Here is a 24,667-nt window from a genome sequence, read left to right as displayed (position 1 = left end):
GTCCAGAAACATAGATTATTAATAATTTCATGTTTTAAACAATAGAAGAGTAGAATCCAAGGATCAAATTCTATCGAGTTCAGAGTATATTTAATTTGAAGAGATTGGTATTATCTATGCTAAACTCAAGAGTACATGTTCCAAGTAAAAGTGTCCTAAACATTCAATTCTGTAATGGCCTAATGAACATATTTGTGATAGATCTGATACACAGGTTGCAAATGATGTTACCTACAAGTATGTGTTTGGATAACTTGTATGAGTTAATCTTTTTTAACTTTTGTTTTTTTCACAACAAAAATTTCTTTAGGTATTGAATGACAGCCTATTTTAGATTAGTCTGTAGCAAGTACTGGGAATAGGGAGGAAAAAAAAATCTATGTAATTGATTAAAGACAGAGTTATAAACTATGATACATTGAAAATTAGGAGTGACACTCCATCCTTAAAGACAAGGAGGTTAAATACGTGTATATGGATGTGGGTCAAGGGAATGTTCAGACAAATTCAAAATTTTTACTCGTTGAGGGGAGGGTATAGCTCAGGGGTACAGCGTGTTTTTAGCATACACAAGGTTCTGGGTTCAATCCCCATTACTTCCATTAAATAAACAAAGAAGCAAACAAACCAAATTACCTACCCCCAAAAAAAGAATTAAAAATATTTTACTCAGCAAATAATTCCTTGTTCTTTCCAAATGGTGGATATTTAAGGACAATAGATTTAAAACAATTTAAATAAATGAAAATTACTGACATTTTTGGTTCTGACCTAACACCCAGTGGACTTTCTTAAAGAAAAAGTGTACAAGAGTAATGGGAAAACAATGGTCTTTGTTATTGCAACTACTTTTTTACTACCCATGCATAAATGTTTCCCTGACTTTTCTAACAGTGAGCCTTAAGCTTTGAGGTATATTTAGTACTCAAAAAATAAAACTTGCTTTTCTTGTGGCTAGAATGCATGTAAAACATATTTATTAATTATTCAACTCTAATAAGATTACAGAATTTTCCAAGTACATATTTTCATTCTGTTTGCTAAAATTTGTTTGCTATAAGTTTTAGAGGACAACCAGGATTTTCCTCCAGAGAGAGAAAGAGCGAGAGACCAAAGTGCCAGTAATGTGATACATATTGGATTAAGGAATAATTTGATGTCAGTAAAACTCTAAATTACAGTAAAAATCAATTTCTTTTGGTAATTGTTAAAAAGACATGTAAACCTACTAAATTTGATAGAATCATGTAAATAAAAATTCCCTTAACTCTCCTGCCTTTTTTGAAACACTGAAAAAACCCTAGGAATTTATGGATATGAATAAATTATTGAGTAAATAAATAAATGACAGAAAATATATGAAACTCCGCAGTAGAATCCCAAATCATTTATGTGATTAATCTGCTCTCAAGGAGATAGAGCATTAACTCTTCACTACTTAAGTGTGGCTATACAAAGGCACCTCCTTCCAGAGATCACAGTATGGAAAATGGGGTAAAAGGGTTATTTTACGCTTCAGAAACCTGACAAACATTACTTCTACCAAGTAATGAAAACTGACATCAACAGTGATAAGTCATGTTGATAGTTTATACCCTTGATATGATGTGAAGAGACCAAAAGCCCATAATCCCAGTGTAATCATAATTAGACAAATCCCAATTGAGGAACATTCTACAAAATACTTAACTAGTACTTTCGAAACTGTCAGAGTCATTAAAAACAAGAAAAGCCTTAGAAAACTGTCACAGCCAAGTGTTGCCTAAGGAGGTATAACAACTAAAATGAAATGTGGTCTCCTGCATGGGATATTGGAACAGAAATAAAGGATGATAGGTAAAAAGCTAAGGACATGTGAGTAAAGTATGAGCTTCAGTTGATAATAATATAGCAAGGCTGCTTCATTAATTTAACACATGTATCACCCTAATATACAATGTTAACTAGGGGAAACAGATATGTGCTATCTGAAAACTCTGTGCTATCTTTGCAAGTTTGCTGTAAATCTATTTCAAGAGAAAAATATTTTTTAAATCCTTATGAATTACTAAAATATCAATTTTTAATTTTGTTTTAATTCTAGTGTAACAATGATATTATTTCTCTTTCTTCCATTAAGGATAGAGGTAGATGATAGGTAGGTAGATAGAAGATAGAATATTTAATTTACTTTATGGATTTTGTAGGCAATTTTTGCACTTATCAGTAAATGCTGTCTTTTTCAATATAACTGATTTTATAAGTAAAATATGGTTATACAGCACCATTGTTAATATACTACAACTTTTCTATTAGAAAAAGAACAGCACAGATTCATATTCTTCTATAATCATTACTTTATTTTCCCATTATATTTTACGTATTTTAATCCCAATACAGTATGTAAGTGTAACTATATTCTCTTGTAGGAAATCCAAGTTTAAGTCTACTGGTACATGGCTGGAATATTCAGTAGCTTCAGAATTTACTTAGGGTGAGACTACAGAAAAGTGTAGCACACATTGGAAGTACTCTATTCCAAAGTCAGTCCCTTCTCCTCCCCCCAGTTGACTCAAAGGAGAGTGATGCTAATTCTATCAATCTAATTCATGTAAGATCAAAATCAATCATTGAGGTTTTACCTCATTGTTAATTACTGGGTTAACGCATGCATGGTCATGTCATACAAGTTTTACCAAGGCAACATGAAGGAAAGACTTCTGGAGAACTTTTTGTAGGTTCCTTCACTGATGCAAGAGAAATATATGTGAAAGAATACTTCCTCTTCTGATGAGTGTTTTCCTGTCTGAATTTGAAGCTTGAAACTATGGCAACCATGAGGGAAGCAGCAAGTCTCTTGAGAAGATGACGGCTTTCTGACGATGTGTTGAGCCCTTAAATTAACCAGTTCTGGGGACAACCTTCCTCTGGACTTGGAAATACATATTTCCTTATTATTTAAGAAAGAATTTTATCAGCATTTTCTTTTACTATAGTCATAGGCTCCTTAGGTATCTAAAGTTGTGTCTAGGTATCTGATATTTTTCAGCCAGCTTTCAATGGCACCTAAAGAAAAAGCATATAGATTTTCCTTCTCAGTAAATCTAAAGCCATTTGCAAACACTAATGCAAGTTAACTTTGAGTGACTATATAGAATTCATTTTTTTTAAATTAACAGTAGTCATGTCTTTATTTAGGCTCACTTTTAAGTCAAATATTTAGCAGCTTTTTGCCTTTTTACTATCTAAGTCCTTCAGAGAAATAGCCAGTTTATAGATATAAAGAAATATACCATGCATGAGGTAGCTCAATTTGTGTGCATTCAAGCTTAACACTAATACTCTATTTGTGCCTTCTGGCTTTTAAAAATGGATCCTTTCATAGAGGATATTCCCAGTTGAGAAGAATAGAACATTTTTTAACTCTTGGAAGCTAACAATGCTTATATCTTCCAAATTTACATTCAAAGTTACCACTGAGTAACTTTTAAAAATTAGTCTATAGATAACCTGTGAAAATTTAGTTGTTCTTTTATATATATATATATATATATATATATATATATATATATATATATATATGAATGGTGAGATGACCTGCTAACATTTTATCTAAAGTATTATGAAGTATAAGGTAAATATACCTGCTAAAGTACTTGTATCCAGAATACAGATAAAAACTCTCAAACTTTACATATGGGTGGTTCTATTTTTGGAGTCTATTCTTTTCCATTGGTCTGTTTGTCTATGTTTAGACCAATAGCAGTCAATTTTAATTAATGTAGCTTTGTAATATGTCTTAAAAGCCAATAGTTTTATTACTCCCACTTTGTCCTTTTTCAAAAAAATGTTTTGCTTATATGAGGCTGTTGCATTTAAATCTGAACTTGAGAATCAGTTTTACAATGTCTGCAAAAAGTCAGCTGGGAATTTGAATGTGATTTTAATAAATGTATAGGTTAATTTGGGGTCAATTGAAATATTAGCAATGTTGTATCTTTCAGTCCATGGGCACAATATATCTCAAACATCACTTACCACCCCAACTGTTCTAATTAGAATGCTGTGTTGGGACATCCCCAAGACTAACCCTCCAGGATTGATGATTCACTGGGATGGCTCACAGGACTTCACATACATACATACCAATGGCTCTGATTTGTTATGTCAAAAGAATTCAAAGCATAATGGGGAAAGGGAAATGGTGCTCAGTTTATCATCCTGGGAAACCCAGGCACAAACTTCCAATGTCGACATTCCAAGTGAAAAAGCACAGGACACACTTAATTTCCTCTGCAATGAGTTGTGACAAAGCCTGTGAATTATTACCCGCCAGGAGGATCCATTAGAGACTCGGTGCCCTGGGTTTTTTTTTTAACTGGGGGCTGATCACACAGGCAGCCTCTGCCGAGCATACACCAAAACTCAAGACTCTCAGAAGGAAAGCAGGTGTTAAGCGTAAACCATATTGTTTACACAAACAGTTTAGGCACCCTGAGCCACTTATACTACTAAATGCAGGCCAATTATATTACTGGATTACTCCTGAAATCGAAGTTTTCAGACACTAGCAAGGGCAAAGCTTTTTCAAGGAGAGCAGTTCAAGTCTGCTGTGTTAATTCTTTTTGCACAAATCCTACTGAGGACAATTATAAATTAAAATGAAAGAAAGTCACTCTCCCAGTGTTCTGAAATCATAGTAAAATGGATTCTATAAAAGCCATACCATCTGCATGTATCACCTTTAACTGATTTTTACAAGATCTATGCTAAAAAGTATACAAGTATCTTGATAATCTTACTGAAAACTTCTAGGTAAAATTCCTCTGAAGTTCTTAAATCATGACAATATTTTAAGTATATATCTAATATATACATATGTATAATTGTTCTGCTTATAATCAATTGTAAATAATGACAGGTTTTAATGTATTCATGTTATCTCCTTTATATTTTATATTTTTGCAAGTATAGGTACACATTTCATACTTCATCTAAAATCTATACAAAATATAGTTTTCTGCAATTTGTAGAATATTTTGACATTTACTATAAATTCCATAAACTTTTACACATACATCAATAATTACACTAATATAATTGATCTTAATATCATTTAAACTGGTATGAATCTTTCAACTTCAGATGAAGATTCAATTTGACGTTATTATTGAATGACAGTATTATTGATAATGTGAAATATAACATCTCAAAGAATTTTATTGCCGTTGGCAAATGTCTCCTCTGCTAAACTGATCTACAAAACTCAATGATCTAGTAGATGATAATATCAGAACAACAAGGTCCTTGAGCACTTATTAAAATCTTGGAAGTTTAAATAACTACTTCTAATTTTTATCATTGATAATGTCCTTTTATATCAAAACCTAACTTTGGGTAGCTAATGTAATTGGAAATTAATAATGTAATAAAACTTATTTTCATTTCCTTTCAATTTTATTGTGTCCACTTTATCTGCTTTTTCTTTTTCCTCCACTAAGTCCCTTGATATACTTGGAAGCATGCTTTAGATTCCTTTGCTATCTTATTCTTTCAATGAAACTCATAAATAAAACATAATGCTCTTTATCTATTAAACATGTTAAGTTATGGGTGAAATGTCACGTTTGAAAGCAAAGTTATCATTCACCCAAAAAATTTCTTATTAATTATAAAGGAAAATTTTTCTTTAAAATGAAGCTATCTAGCAGACACTATCTTAAACAAGGTGACAAATTTAACACTATCAACCGTAGGACACACTGACATCATGACCTCTCCATATAAAGCACTGAAAAGGGTACAACATCACCTATATGGTCTCTCTGCCAGAAAGGTTTCAGCTAAGTCTTGAGGAAATATATGACTAATCCAAATTGAAGAATTCTACAAAACACCTGGTCCAGAGTCTTCAGTGATGCAAATACCGTGAATGACAAAACGAGTAGGAAACTGTTCTAGATTAAAGGAGACTAAAGAGACATAACAAGTAGATGTAATATGTGAGACTTGATTAGATGCTGAATTAAAATGTACAATCTGAGGGGGCAGAGCCAAGATGGTGGAGTAGAGAGACTCACAGCTCGCCCTCTCCCCCAAATATACCAAGAATTACATCTACAAACCCATAGAATCACACAGAACACCTACTGCACTCTGGCAGACGGTCTCTCATTTCAAAATACAGGAGAATTCTCACAAGATCCAATAAACAAGTTTATACTTATAGCGCAGGGAAGCATATTCAATATCTTGTAGTAGCCTATGGTGAAGAATATGAGAACAAATGTATGTATGTTCCTATGTGACTGAAATATTGTGCTGCACCCCAGAAATGGACACAATGTTGTAAACTGACTGTGTACTTCAATAAAAATGTATTTTAAAAAAAGTAAAATCTATAAAGCATCTTATTTGGACATTTGGGGAAATTTGCCTTATAGCAAATACTACTGTATTGATTTCATGAGTGTGAGTAACTAAATTCATGCGTGGCTATGTAGGAGAATGCCCTTGTTCTTAGAGACACATGTTGAAGTATTTAAGGGTGAAATAAGATGGTTGGAAGTATTATCAAATAATTCCACAACTACAGCATAAGTACATACACGCACATAGATAAATATGGCAAAATGTTAACACTTGGTAAAATTAAGTAAAAGATATTTAAGTGTTTATTGTACTATTCTTGCAAATTATTATAAGTTAAAAAGAAATTCAGAATAAAAACTGGTGTGAAACAAAAGGTATTCTGTTTATAAAGAATTTCCTTAATAAATCTTCTGTCCTTGAAAGCTAAATTTTTGAAAGTAGACAACTTCCCTAACGTGGCATAGAAATAAATGTTAATGATGGGAAAAAGTAGAATCTAAGGAAAAAAATGCATCACAAAGTTAAAAAAATGTGTTCCAGCTGGCAAGAATATAATTTCAATTAGATGACTGCATGTAAATAATAAAGGTTAATCAATTATTTTTCCTGATGGTTCTACACTTGAGTCTCAAATGTAGACACTGGAGATTGCTTTCCAAGTACATAAGCAACTATAAACGAGTTTATTTTTGGAGTATCATTTGTTTAAATATTGAGTTTTACTGTTTGAAGCTAATAGTTCTGGGCATTGATTCAGAGACTCAGGCTTATTACTCTCCATGTATCCTCCATCCAGGAAGGTTATGTGTCATCTGCAATTAGCTGGTAGAAGAGAAAGAGCATAAATGAAGGACATTGACGTCATAATTCCTTGGTGTAGTAGCAACATACATCCTTCCACGGACACGTGTCACAACATTAGTACATGGCCTGGCCCTGTGTTCAGGAAAAATGAAATTTCTAGTGAAGAGGAGCCACCTGTGCCACAAAAACTAAAATGGAATAAACCGTTTCTGAGAATGTACAACTTAGAAAACCTCACTCACTAGTGATAGAACATACGAAGGGGACTAAAGCTATTAAAAATGTGTTGAATTGCTAATGCCATTGAAATGCAAATAGTTCAGCCCAGAAAATTTCACAGGCGAGTTTTATAAACATTCCAGACACAGCTCTATTATTTAATAAATTATTCCAAGTAGTTGGAAAAAAGGGCCAACACTAAAGAGCTCATTGTTTTAGGTTAAGACAACTGACCAAAAAGAAAAATTACAGGAAATTATAATCATGGGCACAGTGAGTTTAATACAATATTAGCAATATACAACATATGTATGTATAAATGTGTATGTGTGTGTGTGTGTGTATATATATATATACACATATATATACACACACACATATATATGTATATATACACACACACACACATATACATACATATATATACACATATGTTCATTATCCACACATAGGTATTTCTTATTCATATACATATGATTATATATTATCAGAAATTTAGTGCATCTTTGATCTCAGCCTAAGCTTGTAGACATGTGTTGTGAAACTTATTTCTCTTTTTTTCTTTCTTAATCCACAACCAGAGGAACAACCATAATTTCTGCTAATTGAATAGAGATATTTTGGTTGAAACTGCATTTATCTGTACCAGATGGCTTTGAATATCACGTGGACTAAGAAACTCAAGATGCTTAAAACAATCACTGGCTTTAGTGAGCTGTATTTATTTGGATTATCAATTTAGGTTGAGATCATTTCTAGAAGACTGGCTGAATGTTTGGGGTAATATAATGGTTCACGTGATTTCACGTTTTAAACAGTTTCATGATTCTTTTCACTTGATGTTTAGGTTGCTTGGAATTAAAGGAAGAGACCATAGAAAACCTTCTCGCTGCAGCATGCCTCCTTCAGCTCCCTCAAGTAGTCGAAGTGTGCTGCCACTTCCTCATGAAGCTTTTGCATCCTTCTAACTGCTTAGGAATCCGAGCATTTGCAGATGCTCAAGGATGCATCGAATTAATGAAGGTGGCCCACAGCTACACAATGGTGAGTAAATTAAATTTCTAAATATTAGAGACATAGCTGTATTATCAGTGGGTTAAAATACTGTCATTTCATTGCACAACTTTTTTATATTTAAAATTATTTTTTTTAATCTTGGCACACTTTTATTATGGGACATCATTTGCTGTATAGTATTTAATAATCTCAAATTGTAAAAGATCGCATAATGTACTTTATTATTGTTTCATGGCTTTACTTACATTTTATTGGCAATATAGATACAGATATTGATTATTTGGAATTTTAAATGGTGTTTAAACTATTTTTTTGAGCAGAGCTGGGGTCACATTTGATTTTTTAATGTCACCTTTAATTTTGTTTTAAATTGTATTTTATTGAGTTATAGTCAGTTTACAATGTTGTGTCAATTTTCAGTGTACAGCACAATTTTTCAATCATACATGAACATACATATATTCATTGTCACATTCTTTTTCATCATGAGCTATCACATTTAATTTTTTAATGTACAATTTGAGAAAAAGATAAATGATTGCTTTGAGGCCCATTTTTAAAATAAAGGCCTTTGTTATATAATAAAAGACAAATAAAGACTGATGGGGAAAATTTTTATCAACAGAAATTTGAATTTTAGAAAGTCACAGATAGGGAGAAGGGTATTGTTTAGTGGTAGAGTGAGTCCTTAGCATGCGTGAGGTCTAATCCCCAGTCCCTCCATTAAAATAAATAAATAAGATAAAAATCTAATTACCTCCCCCACCAAAAAAGACTGATTAAAAAATAAATAAAATTTAAAAAAAAATTTTTTAAGTCACTGATAATTTCAAATAATGATTTAGAAATTGAATATAATGTACCCGGCAGGCAGATGTAGAGGCTTCTGCTGGGACCTGAGGGGAATGGGTTTCTCAGCAGACCTGCCCCCGCCCCACCCCCTAAACTAAGTATCTTCTAAGCCTGCATAGACTCGTGAAGCCTGTGTTTAAGACCTTCCAAGAAAGGGAGGTGGGAAAGACAGAGTCATTCTGGGCTCTAAAGGATTTTTTTCTTAATTGCTCCTGGTATATCTATCTTTTTCCATCAACTTCCACAGCTGCCATTTTTTTTTCTTTTCTTTTCTTTCTTGTTAGGAGCTAGCAGCTTATGCTACAAAGGCTTTTTTCTTTTACATATTTTTTACAACCTCTCTACTATAGACTGAATTGTATCAACCAAAATTCAGTATTAAAGTCCTACCCTGAATGTGATGGTATTTGGAAGATAATTTGGCTTGGATGAGATCATCACGGTGGTCCCCTCATGATGGGATTAGTGCCCTCGTAGGAAGAGACACTGGAGAGTTAGTTTCCTCTCTCTCTCTCTCCCCACCATGTGAGGACACAGTGAGAAGGTGGCTGTCTGCCAGCTAGGAAGAAAACCTTCACCAGGGTCCCCAGTCAGCCTATACCTTAAATCTCAGACTCACCCTCCAGAAGTATGAGAGATAAATTCCTGTTGTGTGAGCCACCCAGTCTATGGTGCTTTGCTATGGAAGTCCAAGATATCTAATGTGCTTTTTTATCATAGCTTGTTATGTTATGTATAGATTTGCCTGTGTGAGTTTTGGAGGAAAAAAATCATAACAATACTGTATATTGTAAAGTATTTATTGGTATAGTGAATACTGGATTTCAGAACTCCTGGGAACTTCTATACTAAGGGAAAATATTTAATATATATACACCAACTGATTTTTGTTTTTTTTTGTAAATTTGACTTCCTGGACCATTTTTATAATGGATTTAAACTGATGAATATCAGTCAGTAAATACTTCTAAAACACTTTAAGCCTATTTTATATTTTCATTTTGATTTTTTGCTATATATATACATATATACATATGTATATATATAGCAAGAAATATATATAGCAAAAATATATAAAGATATATATATATATAGCAGAAAATCAAAGGTATGTATGTGTAGGTATTTTAACAGCTTTATAAGAAATGTTAAAAATTATTACTTGTACACTTTAAATGTGTGAACTCATAGTGTTTTTTTAATGTTATCTCCATTCTAGAACTGAGTAATCAGTTACAGAGTTTCATATTCATCATATTTCACATCCTAGAAATAATCATTCTGAAAGCACTTAATACAGTGCCTGGCATATCGCAAGTCCTGTATAAAATGTTAGCTGTTTTTGCTATTGTTAATATTATTATTAACATTATTAATAATTTGAAATTATTAAAACAACTAGTTATAAAGTATAGAAATTGCCCTTTTCAATAAAAGGGAAGAAATTTTATGAAATAAATCTTATTAAGCTGGACAATTGCTACTTATTAAAAAGCTCTTATTTTGAGATTTAACACTTTTTCAAATCACTAATGAGTCAGCCACTTTAAAAAAGTCTTTTAATTATTATTCTTAGACAGAATTTCAGTATTATTTTAACTTTCCTCTTTAATCCTTTAAGTAGATCAGTAAATTAAATGAAAATACAGAAATAAGATGACAGTGATATTTGCTTTGTAATTCTGTTGTCAAATTATTCTTTTGAAATACTCTATGACAGGGCACAGTATGACTATTGAAATAAAATGAATCATATAAACTCAATGTAAACAAATACTTCATCAACCAAAATATCAAAGTCCAACTGCACTCCATTTAATTATGCACATTTCATTACAATTAGGAGCTCCTGGCTTAGTTAAGCCAAAGAACAATATGCCTGCATATCCAGAGGGATCATGGTCCCTTCTGGTCTAGTTCAAAGTTATTAATTTAGTGATAAAAATGTTTTTCTTGCAGCTGCTTGGACTGCTCTGCAATTTATCACATCACAGTACCAATATATTTTAAAATACTTTAAAATGTATATTCTATAGTAAAATATATGTAAAACAGAAATATAGAAGAGTTCTAGCTAAGACACTCAACATTCTGAATAATTCTATCTTAATTTAGTTTTGAGACTATGATTGATTATTTGTTGTGTTGAGATTAACATGATTTCAAATTCTTTTGGAAATATGAAGCAGCAGTATTCTCTAAATGCTCATAGGTTTCTATTTTAGAAAAGAAAATTTACTGACCAGTTGTCTTCCTAGATCATTATTTTCTCTCAGTTCTAACACCTCACAATGAGTGTTTGCATCTGATATTATAATTTTGCACCACACATTTGCTTCTGATCCCTGTTTAAGCCTGCATATTTCCTTACCTAATCTATTCAATCTGTGCTTTGAGAACAAACCTATTATGCTATCTTTGTTTTCTTCTTCTTAACTGCTTCAGTAGCAAATCATCCCAGTTTTCCTACTACCTCTGGTACTGAATTAACTTATTTATTGGTTTATATAATAAGTTAACTTATTTATAGCAAAATATGTATGTGTGTATATATATATTATTTGATTATTTTTATAAGTAACATTTTATTCTAATTTTCAATTTCCTTGCCAAAGTGTTTTTGATGCAAACTCAGTCTTCAACATCCAAATCTTAATTTGCTGTCTATCTATATGCCTTTGTGTTTTATACGATTTGCTATGTTCCCTTTGGAAATTCCACTTATTTATTTGGCTTCACTTATTGATTTTGTGTGGATGATTCCAGAATCTATTCAGGGAAGGTTGACCCTGCTTGGCAGTGGTTCATGTGCAAAATCCTGGAAAATTTGTATTGCAAGCTTAATATTGGGTAGACATGTGAAACAAATTCTAAAACATTAATTTAAACTTTGGCTGCATGAATATGCAAGTAGCAGTAAAATAACTGAAGGAAATTACCCTCCGTGCTCTGTGAGTCAGTGTTTATTATGAGATCTGTACTTAATTCTGGACATCACATTTTAAAAGCATTAGACAGTGACAGAAACAGATGACAATAACAAGAATATTAAATGTTTTATATCATATCATATGAGAAACGTTGGAAGAAAATTGGTTCCTGTGGCTGAATAATAATAGGGCATGAAAATAGCTATCTTCATGCATTTGATAGAATGGATTTGTGTCTAAAACAGTAGTGTTTAAGTGTTCTGTTTTTTTTTTATTTTAGCAATATAAATTTCTTCTTTTCAAATTAAACATTATATGAAAAATTGATAGTGGGTTTGATATGCTTTGTGTGAAGATGGGTGGGAAATCCTTAGTCTACTGCGGTCTTCTAATTTTTCTTTCTCTACTGGTTTGTCTGTTTCTACTGATCATCAGCATCACTTCCTCCCAAGGTCAGCTCTGCCTTTAGAGGAGACACCTGGATCTTCATTTTCTAGGACTCCTCTCTCCATAGTTTCTGGGTTAGAGTTTACCAATGGGGGGCATCCATGCAGAGTCTGGGAGGTGGAAGAGAAGGAGAAGCCATTATTCTCCACATACAGATGAAGCAGATAGGTGGACATATGGAAACTCGAAGTAACTTCTAAGTGAGCTCTTAAAATGGATTTACTTTACTGCAGTAGACTGAGACAGTTGATGGGAACCTTCTAGAGGTTCTTGAGGAACTCAGCGCCTTCGTAGAGTACTTTTGAGAACAATTCACATTCAATGGAAGGTTGAGATCATTGGCAGAAAGCTCCCTGACCTTTACTTCCACAACCCTTTCGTGGCCGTTTAGGTCTCCAATTCCCTATCTAAAATTTCTCTTATGTAGAACACAGAGTAGCTTGTTTTCCTAATTCAACAGTGCCTTAAACACATACCCCAAAATAGCAAGTTTTAACTCCATATTTTGATAGGCATGGTCCTCCACACCTAGCATCTGAACAACTACCTGGGCATTTTTCTAAAAATAAGTTGAGTTAATTTCACCCCTCCTAAGTACGTGCTGTGAATTTCCTCCACTTGTGCTTTGCTCATGATATTTCTCTTGTCTAGAATCTCTGGTATCTAATTCTAAATAACCTCTCAGTGTCCAGTTTAAATTCATCCATGCCTAAGAAATATTTTTAAATTTTTCATGACATTCTCTCCCTCATTTAAGTTCTTAGTAATCCCTTCCTCAGGATTATGTGACATCATCATACATTTTCTCATACAATTAATTATTTTTTTAATGTCTTTGTAACTGGTCCTCACAACCATATTGCAATTTCTTAGGACAGAGAACAAGTGTTTCCATTGAGACTTGTTTTGTCCCAGCAAAGTATCTAGTACCTGTAAATATTAATTCCCATAGTTCCTGTAGATATTCTTTTAAGATTGTGATTCTCAGCACTTTTGAAATCAGTCATTCAAGAAGACTACCATGGTTTTTCTCAACTTTCTTTCCAATCGTATTTCCTGCCAGTATTTTCCCTATTAACACAATTCCAGCCACACTGACTGTCTTGTGGTTTTTTGACTACAAAAAATATAATATCACTTGATGACCTTTGTGCTGTTCTCTTTCTCCTGCCAGAAACACTCTTCCACCAAATATTTATGTCCTTTCTCTGCCTCATTCTCTTCGCTGTTCAAATATCACTTCTACAGAGATCTCTTCTCTGAATATTCTATAGAAAGTGGCATTGCCTTCAAAGCTCTCTATTTCCTTACGCCACTTTATAGCCTTTGGAATACTTAATTCCTGGCTTTACATTATATATTTGTTGTTAAGTATTGTAATTGTGTACCTCTATCATTAATACAATAGCTCCTTGGTAGCATTTTTTTAAACTTTTGTAACCTGAGTACCTACATAAATGTCTGTTCATTGCATTCACTGTTGAATAGGTAAATGACGGGGTGAGTGATTGCCAACTGCTATGTACCAGGGGCTGTAGAAGGTGGCACTCGGGATACACTTGTGACCAGAATAGGCATAGGTAGCCCTTAGAGACAAGGTGAATATATTGAATCCAAATAAATTTTCACCATCAGTGACAATTATATGTATGGTAAATGCCACAAAGGAAAATTATAGGATGCTATAGGAGAGTAAAATAGGGAAAGCCTCTTCAAACAAGAGATGCTAATACTGAATTGTGAAGGATGGAGCAGACTTTGTCAGATTAAGAGTTGGTTAAAGAATATTCATGATATAGAGAAATGGATGCACCAAAGATATGAGGTGGGAAGGAGCTGTGTTCTATTTTAGGAAAGTCAAGTGTAATAAGATGGTAGGAAAGGCAAAGGAGAGGACAGTGAGCCTCAAGGTTTGGGCAGACCAAAATTTTACAGGGTTTTGGAGACTCTGTTAAATATTTGGGTTTTATAGTTAAATGACAGTATACCATTGAAAGTTTTTGATCAAATAAGAGCCAAAATTTAATTTTAAGATTAATCACCAGATTGCCCAGAGAAGAAGGCAAGAAGGAAGACCAAGGATAAAGTTTAGTACATCATTAGAGGCCTAGATGTGTAATTACACACACATACTGAGTGAGTGAGAAAGACAGGAAAAAAGAAACTGAGGTAACTTCACTTTCTGCCATTTTGTTTGATGGCTGTGCTCATCACTACTGGCTCTGGTTGTGTACAAGTACAAGTTACGTGTACAGTATATATCAGGCATTGCTCTAAGTGTTAAACATTTTTTGATTTAATATTTTCAAAATTCTTGCAAGGTATGTGTTATATCCTTTCTAAAAATGGTAAAACTACCACTTAGGGAAGTTAGACAGTTTACTCAGGAACAATAGATAGAACATGCTAGAATGGGGATGTAAGTAATGTCTTACTACAGATTTCAAGCTCTATCTAACATGATAATGAACATAGAGTAATTACATTTTACCTATACTACCAAGTCAAATTTCTGCTATCCAGAACAGTTCAAAACATGGATGAGACCAGAGAACTCCACGAAAATTTTGCTTCTCAGTTTTTTCACTCCCCTGTTCACTTCACCTTCACTCTCTGTCCAGTGCTACCAGCATGACTTGCAACATTCCTTACAGTGGAGGCAGAAGCAGTGGCAATGAGACTAATTAGAGGCTACTATGTTCAATCAGTAGATTAGAAAGGTAGGAGTTTCAGAATGGGAGCAGAAATCCTCCCAGAGTCAGTGTTTTTTTGTTGTTGTTTTTTGTTTGTCTATTTTTTTAGGGGGTAGGTAATTAGGTTCATTTATTTATTTATTTTAATGGAGGTATTGGGGATTGAACCCAGGACCTCATGCATACTAGGCACATACTCTACTACTGAGCTATACCCTTCTCCCCACAGAGTCAGTGTTTCTTCTGTACAGCACAAGGAACTATATCCAATATCTTGTAGTAACCTATAATGAAAAAGAATATGAAAATGAATATATATGTATATATATGACTTAACTATTATGCTGTACACTAGAAATTGACACAACATTGTAAACTGACTACACTTTAATAAAAAAATTAAATAAAATGGAATGAAACAACAAAAAAAACACAGAGTCGGTGTATGAGTAGCAGCCTTTTCAGAGTCTGGGACTCTGAAAACTCCCGTACATGGTTCACTTGTCCTTCAGAGCCATTAAAGCAATGTCAGAGAAAATGAACAAACTTTATTTATATGGTTTCTGTTTATGGTTTTGAAATACCTGACATTTCTCATGATTTCTAGATAGCAGTAGGCTTTTTAAAATCTTAGCCAACAACCCTTCTAATAAACCATAAATTAGAGTTTGCTTTGAGTGAACAAATGGAATGGAAATTTCTTTATTTTTCTAAGTCATCAAAATAAAGTCCATTTCACCCATATTTGTCTAATGACTATTATGTGATGTATTAGTACTAAAATTCGCTTTGAATGTTCTTTTTTTTTCCCCCTTTCATTCATTACTTTTTGTTACTACTTTTCTGTATCTCACATACATACAAGATCTGAGTACTGAGTTAAAATCAGTATGTGTCAACTTGAAAATTAGCAAAATTTGACTTTCACAATTTCCTTGTAAATTGTTGGGAAGTGAAGGTGCCAGGGTGATGAGTGGCTTGGAGAACAAGTGCTATTGAGCAGGAAGGAAGCCCATGGAAGCCTGGGTGGAAAGGAACTACCTCTTGTCTTGCTATTGACTAAGATTGGGAGTTGATTTGAATTGAGGCATTTTTAAAAAATTACCTTTTAACTGTGCCGAATATCATGCACAAAGGGGATATTCAGATTACACTGGATAAATTGATGTAGATGTCTAATAAGTACTAACATTATAACAGATAATTACTCGCTCATGTAATTGCACTTTGACTATATAGAACTTTGTAATTGTTGGAATTCCATAAAATAATCACAATGAAAGGTGTATTTATGACAGTTTCAAAGATGAATTAAGCATAATCACGGAGTAGCCAATGAAAATTATAAGCTTTCTAAGGGTTCATTTTAGACTCAGTCCGTTTCTTCCCTTCAGATGCTCTTTGAATATGTTTCCGTTTTAGGCAATGTATTCAAACTAAAGACATTCTATTTTCAGAAATACATCCTTCTGCCTTGTTGTTGTTGATAATGGTGAAGATGATAATATTCATCTACTTGAAAAACATTCCATTCATTGTAAGAATTCTTTCATTTGCACACTCTAATTTTATTTTCATTTCTTCTACTGAGCTATTTCTAAAACACAGAGAATCACCACAAAGCTGTATAAAGTCACACTGCACATACACACATATACACACTCACAAGCAAAATCTACTGTTAAAATGTATTGTTTCTTTTATTTTGCAGCATATTTAAGTAGAGTTGCTATGTGTCTTGATTCTGTGGCAATAATATAACTGATGAAACTCCAAGAATGAACACTAATTTAAAAAAAATCCGATAACCCACATCTAAAAGATTTTAATTGTCACTTGTAAGTAGTCCCTAAGCATTTAATGATTTTCAATTATTTAACCTACAGAATTCTCTTCCATGATAAATACTATTTCTGCATCATTAGAATAGTTCAAAAAGGGCTTCCTATGTAATGTCAGAAGGAAAAATCAGAAACTTTTTGGCTTACAGTGCCTTTTCAGTTTGCAAAGCACAGTTAGTCAACAGTGAAATCAATAATTTGCTTTCATTCTGATTTTTTAATGCATGTGAGAAACTCTGATTTTGTATGCCCATGAAAGTTTCATTATTACAAAAATCCGCCCATCTTGAACTAATGCTGTAAAATATTTATATTTCCTGATGAGGTAATGAATCAAGTATCACGGAACTAATTTCTTTTTATACTTCCTTTTAAATCTTTCTTCTAATGTCATTTCTGTTAAGGACTACTGGCGCTTGAAGATATTTAATAGTGCTTTCTCTAAAAAAGGAATAAAAAGGAGAAGGATTGATTATAGTTCACAAGAAACATGCTAAATCAATCCTTGCCTGAGGGGAACGCCAGTCTGCCCTTTGTCCACAAGGCAGCATAGAGATGGGGCAGATCGTTACCTTAAAATAATGCTTTCAGAAATGTACAACCAGACAATTCAAGGAAAAAAAAAAAAAAAAACTTCTAATAGAGTATCAGATGTTCCTCCCAGAGCTGAAGTTACTCTAAATATACTCAAGTTCTGCACAGAGCGAGACTACATGTTCTAAGAGGTAACAAACTCCATCTGACTTGTTCACTGCTGTACTCTTACTTCTCATTATAGCACCTTCCCCATTCTAGGCACAGGACAAATGATGTTTGAAAGAATGAATGAAGACTTTCACATATTAATAACTTGAAATTCTATTATGTTATCAACTTAAGTGAAATATGAATATTAATAATTTAAAATGAAATACATTATCTCTATTCCACAATAATTAGAATGTTTCTATTGTGCCTAATTTTACTTTTCATACCTCTTTAGTAAACTATATTTACAAATAAATAAATACATGCAGGATGGACCACGATCCTTAGAGTTCCTTAGCTTTTTTATCAGCTGTTTCAAAACTGTTTCGTGGGTAACATGTATTCCATCTACCGTGTGTATATATTTTTTAATTTTCGTAAGTTTTCAGTGGACCTATTTCATATTTGAGGTCTATATTTAATATTTCTGAGCATTTCAAATGAAAGCTGTTAATATTTAAATTTAATTTTCATCGGAGGTCACCATGCTATCAAGGAATAAATATAAAACCTCATGATTTAACACAAAGAATTAATAAGCCAAATGTATCCTATTGTTATATATGATTGCAGATTGTATAAAATAGCACATCATAATTAAAAATTGCTGAACAATAGTAAGCAGAAATTGGCAAAGGTTTGAAAAATGAAATTCACATCCTGACTTCACTAAGTAAATTCAATAAATAGTATAATTTAGGTGGTGGGCTTTATTCCAATAAGTATTTATAATTATTTTTATTTTTCTATGTAAGACAATGTTTATTTGAGCAACATAAAAAATTGTATTTTTGTTGTGTTAGAGTTATATTATTTATAATTAGTAAAATGCTTTCCAGAAAATAAAGAAGATTAAACTTTTTTTTCAACAAAATGGATATTTTATCAATACTAAATCTAAGTGGATTTACTTAAGACTGAATAAAGGTTCAAGTCAGATATTATACTATTCTAAGCATTCATTAAAGACAGTTTGTATTTTAATTGGCTCTAAAGTTAAAGGTACATGAAGAATTTCCAAATATATGGCTAGAGATGGAATTCAGTTTCTTCTCCATCTCTGTTTGAAAGGAAAATAACCTAATTGTCAATTTATAAAGTAATGTTTCTATTTTTACTTCTGGTATATGGATAAGAATAAATGGTAATAACTAAATGATGAGGAGACAAGATAATATGAAATGTAGAAGAAGTACATACTTTTCAAAAAATAATTGCAGTTAAACTAGGAGAAAATTGAAGAAGTTAAAATTAGGATTCATTATATGTAGTCACTGATTAAGACATATATGCATACATCCTATAACCCACATCTAAAAGACTTTCAGTGTCACTTGTACGTAGTCCCTAAGTGTTTAATGATTTCAATTATTTAATCTATAAAATTCCCTTCTGTGATAAATACTATTTCTGCATTACTAGGATAGTTCAAAAAGGGCTTCCTATGTAATGTCAGACATCTGTATCATCATTGACTGAATATATCAATCAGAAGAAAGTCTGTCTTTTTAAGTAGTAAACTCTGTGATAACCCTAGTTTACATAGTTTCGTAAATCTACCTTTTCCACACACACACACACACACATATATGTGTGTATATATATATATATCTTTGTATCATGATCATCATTATCATATTAACTTTTATATTTTAAAAATTTATATCTTTAATACAGAACTATGAAAAGCACAAAGAAAATATAGAAAATAATTAGGATATTGTCTTCATTAGTTAGGTTTGCTTTGTCATATCTGCTAATATATCATTTGAAGATGCAATAATGTACTTTCTTTCTCTTTGAAATAAGAAAGTAGCAAGTTGTATTCTTGCAGTTATTCAGGAAGACTATGAGGAAGGATGCCATTAAATATTGAAAATTTGAAAATCCTAAGTATTGTCCAAGACTAAATATTGGTTTGTAAGTGGTCAGCAAGGTGGTGTACATTTGAACAGCCTACTTCAACAGGGAAAAAGCCTTTAGTGATTTGTGGTGGTTTAGTTGTCAGTAGATTGAAACATCACCTGGCATAGGAAAGAATATTATTTTACTAGAACATTTAGAATCAAAAATGGACAGCTTGATGAACTCACTTGGAATCCATTACAGTAAATTGACACTCTTTTTTCACTTTTAAAATCATAAAATGCTCTGAAAAATATTGCCTTATTTTATTTCAAGAAGGTAGAAATGTGAGTGATGTATTCCAGCTTAGTGCAAATAAAATTGGTAATAACCATAACTTAAGCTAACAACACTCAGCTCTATAAACTTTGAATAGTCAATGCATCCTTTGACAGCCCAGGCTGTAGCAATGGGTATCAGTGAAGCTTCAGATTCCAGGTCAGAATAAAATGACTTTTCTGATAGATCAACAGATGAAAACCTTACCAACTCTAAGATTCAGTTTAGGTGGAGTATAACATAGGTCAAACATCAATTCACCATACAATTCCTTAACAGCAAATATTATTAGAAAACAGATTTAACTTATTGTCCAAAACCCCAAAAGCCTACATAGTAATCTAGAGTTCCCTTTACTTAGTTTAAAAAGCCAATATAATATATATCAGGATAAGATTTGGGAACATTCATAAATCCCTGCAAATATTATTTTTGTTATGTTAATCCCAAACTATGGCTAATAATAATATTTTGTACAAAGAGGATACTAGAATATTATATTCTTTTTTAAATTATCAAATTTATTTTTATTATGGATATTGTTATAGCAGAATATAAAAATTAAATGATAAAAGTTTCTTCTAAGAGTACAATTGAACTTCATCTTTAAAAAGTTCATCTATTTTCTTTTAACTATACATACTTAAACTTATGACTTCAGAAGTAAACTCTAGAAATAAATGCTATGGCTATCTAAAAGTTTATGTTGACAAGTTGCATACATTTTAAATTATAATGCAATCTTTGTACACAGAATAACTATATATACACTTCACTTACATTGCTGATATGTAATAGTTACCCAAACTGTCTTGAGAAATGTGGCTTAATATAGATTCAAACTAAGTAGATCAGTCTCAATTATAACATTTCTTTCACAACTAATAAGAGATAATCCAAACATTTGCTGAATATAAAAGAAGTCCCATGCTTCATGGTGTGCTCTGGGAATTCCAATATATTTTCGATGAGAGATGTTGACCACGAAGGAGTTCACTGCTGTGCTCACTGGTAAAGCTGGAGGAACTCTGGTCCACAGGAGGGGATTGCCTTCCATCCACTGGCCTCAGTGCAGCTCAGGCGGAGATCTGAGTGAGTGAGTGAATGCAGCCTGGCAGTTTGGGAGACCTGAGTGGAGGAGAGGGAACAGCACAGCTCTAATATGAGGGCCCACTCCTGGGAAAGGGATCATCAGGACTTGGTGCTTGGTCCTCTGGTTGGTTGGTAAAAGCCCCTTGTGATGTGCTGATTCTCATGACCTCTTCCAGGAACTTGAGCACTTTTAGTGTCTCTGCCATCTCTTCTCGTATAGACTGCAGGGATCTCTCTTTCTTCAGTTGTTTGATGAGAAAATCGATTTCCTTCCTTGAACTCAGGTTGACCGTCATCAACTTTCTGTAAGTGTCAGTGAGGCTGGGTATATTTACTGGCTCCTTCCCTAGCCTGGCGTTCTTTACAGTTGTCTCCATCTTGGCACACTCCTTTTTAGCCACATAAAGCTGGTCTATGAGGTGGCACTTCTCTTTGATCTTTGTAGCCAGTGTTTTTGCCAGTTGCTTTTCATGTCTTCCATTAAGTTCACTTCTAACAGACTGAATAAGTCTGCAAGTAAATAACACACCCACTAATAAGGTGAGGACAGGCAGACTCAACACTGTCTCCCAGTGGAGGCTCTGGAACACGAACTGAGAACACAGGCCACTGGGCAGCAGCGAAACCAGGACCGCACTCACTTCCTAAGTATCAGCCCAAAGCCAAGCTCCACAGAGGACAGCAGCCCCTCCATGGCACTGACCCACCAGAGGGCTCTGCCCAGTTACCATGGATCCACCAGCCACAATAAGCCCCAGGGGACACCCCAACATTCCACCTGGAACCCAACCAGCAACTGACATCCTGGATTGGTCAGCTTTCTGGTCAGTGTCTGTGGACAGAAGGGGGGGGGTTGTCAGAGGAGAGGGTTGTAACTAAAATGTCACTTTTTCCATTATTGTCTAATGGTAATTTTTTCTTACCTTTCTTTTTGTGTCTATATCTGTATACATTAAAAATACAGTGGAATGTGTCAATGTAAAGTTTATGATTTCACAAATCTTTCAAATTCCTAACCCTTGACAGTATTGGAAAAGTCAGTGTATGAACCATAGGTTTGAATCACATCCATTAACACAGAATGTATACTCTCTGTCATATTTCAATTGGAATACACACATTCTCACAACGTGCATCCATCAATGTGAAGGTGGCTGAACTTGATAAAAATGAAAAAAATCGCAATGTGTACTTTGATGTCTTCCTTTTTTGCTCTAAGTAATGTTTTTAGAGTTACATGTTTTTATTTGAATATGCCATTCATTCTGTTTGTAGGGCTGAATAATTTGACCTTGTAAGATTATATCACAAAATATTAATTCATTCTCTTAATAATGGACATTTGGGTTAGTTCAAGTGTGGGTTATTATGAATAAATATTTTTGTATATTATGCATGCATCTTTTTTCTAAATATCTGTTTTCATTTACCCTGTGAGACGAATACCTGGGAGCAGCTCTATTGAGTATAGATATGTGCTAATTTCTCCTTCATTTTGAAAGAGATTTCTTGAGGTATAATTTACATGCCATAAATTCATTCATTTAAATACAAAATTCTTTGGTTTTTGTGTGTAAATGTGTAGAGTTGTGTCTCCCTCACAATCCCATTTTAGAACAATTCTATCATAGGAAAAAAAGAATTCTCAGTCCACACTTTATTGGCTTCATTTGACACAGTCGGTCTCTCTTTCTCTTTGAAATGCTTCCATGATATAAATTCCAGTTCAATACATTCTACTATTTTTATAATTGTTTTTGTTGTTGGCATCTGTTTATTTATGAAGTCACTGGCCTTTCCTTCTGTGACTCCACTGACTGTTTCTACTTTTCTTCCAAACCCTTTCGCATTAGTTTGACTCAGGAATTAGTTCTTCTTCTTCTTTTTTTTTTTTTTTTTTCATAGTTTACATTAGAGTTCACTCTTGATGTTGTACATTCTATGGGTTTTGACAAACACATAATGACATATAACCACCACTACAGTATCATACAGAATAATTTCATTGCCCTAAAAATCCCTTGTGCTACATCTATTCATTCCTCCTTCTCTCCCTCTTAGAATATTATATTCTTAACATTAAATATTGTGACCTAAAAATTTAATTAATAATGTCTTAGGATGAATGACAATCCTTGAAGTTTATTTTTAAAGCTATTTATGAAAGGATAGAATACCATTGAGATTTAAGGGGAAAAAGTGTTGAATTCTTGGTATGAACATTGTGGAAGTAATTCCAACCCGATAGTTAGACTAAACTGAATATTTTCTCAATTTCTTCTTTAAAACATAACCTGAGAGTCTAGTCTGCACTCTTTTACTTATTTAATTTTTTCCAGAAAATGTTCTCACCAGCACTGCCTTAATTTTGGCCATCCATCTCATACTTTGAAGTAGTTTCAAAATTTTCCATGATCTCCTGATAGCTGAAAGCATTTAAGATTTTCAACACCTCTTGAGCAAAAAGAGAACATAAAGTACGAGGAAAAAAAAAAGTGGGTTGAAAAATGATGACTTGTTTTTTTAACTATATTTAATGAAATAGTGTGTTTTCTAGCAAGTCACTGGAGATCTGTCTTTTAACTGTAAAATGATGAAGTTTGAGACTATACTGGTCCCCTGATGTCTTTCACAACCTTATGATTTTCCAAATACCTTGTTAAATCTGAAAATCCATGAAATGTAAATGCATTTCTCAAAATGTGGATAAGTGCCATTTTATCAGTAAGCAATTAAAGCTTAATGTCTCCACAAGTAGAGCATTATCTAGTAATAGTAGGAGATTAGCAAATGATAGTGAAAGAATGAAGAAACATTTAATTTTCCTGTTTCCAAATTTTTTATGTTTTATGAAAAGAGCATTACTGAGATGTAATTCACCTACCAAAAGATTCACCAGTATAAAATGTACAAATTCAGCAGTTTTTAGTATATTCACAGAATTGTGCATCCATCACCAGAATCAACTTTAGAACATTTCCATCCCCTCAAAAAGAAATTCCATACCTATTAGCAGTCATTACCCACCCCTGACGCCAAGCTCTCCAGTCTTAAACAAACAATAATCTATTTTCTGTCTATATAGATTTTCCAATTGTGGACACTTCGTAAAAAAAAAAGAACAAAACTAAATCATACAATACATGTTTTTTTAAGACTGGCTTCCTGCACTTAGTACAATGTTTTCAAGGCTTATTTATGTTGTCGCATGTGCCAGTACGTCATTTAGTTTTATTGCCAAATAATATTACATCATATGAATATACTCCATGTTATTTACGCATTCATCAGTTTATGGACATTTGGGATGTTTACGCTTTGAAACCATTATGAATAATACTTCTATGAACATTCATACACAAGTTTTTGTATGGACATTAAAGTTTTATTTCTTTTGGGGTTGTAACCAGGAGTGAAATGGTTGTATGATAATTCTGTTATGTTAGAGATTCTGAGGACCTGCCCGATTGTTCTTCAGATTAGCTGCACC

At 33.0% G+C, this 24,667-nt stretch overlaps 1 protein-coding gene across 1 annotated transcript in view; it reads left to right on the top strand.

Moving 5' to 3' along the window:
• KLHL1 (kelch like family member 1) overlaps positions 1-24,667 on the top strand; it is a 329,276-nt gene that overhangs the window by 147,468 nt on the left and 157,141 nt on the right. The window contains exon 4 of the mRNA XM_010973559.3: positions 8,222-8,418. Coding sequence (XP_010971861.1) covers positions 8,222-8,418 — 197 coding nt within the window. The remainder of the gene's footprint in view (positions 1-8,221; positions 8,419-24,667) is intronic.

Source organism: Camelus bactrianus, chromosome 14 (genome assembly GCF_048773025.1).
Source record: "Camelus bactrianus isolate YW-2024 breed Bactrian camel chromosome 14, ASM4877302v1, whole genome shotgun sequence".
Lineage (NCBI taxonomy): Eukaryota > Metazoa > Chordata > Mammalia > Artiodactyla > Camelidae > Camelus > Camelus bactrianus.
The sequence above is the reverse complement of the archived record's forward strand: the minus strand, read 5'-3'. Positions and strand labels throughout refer to the sequence as shown.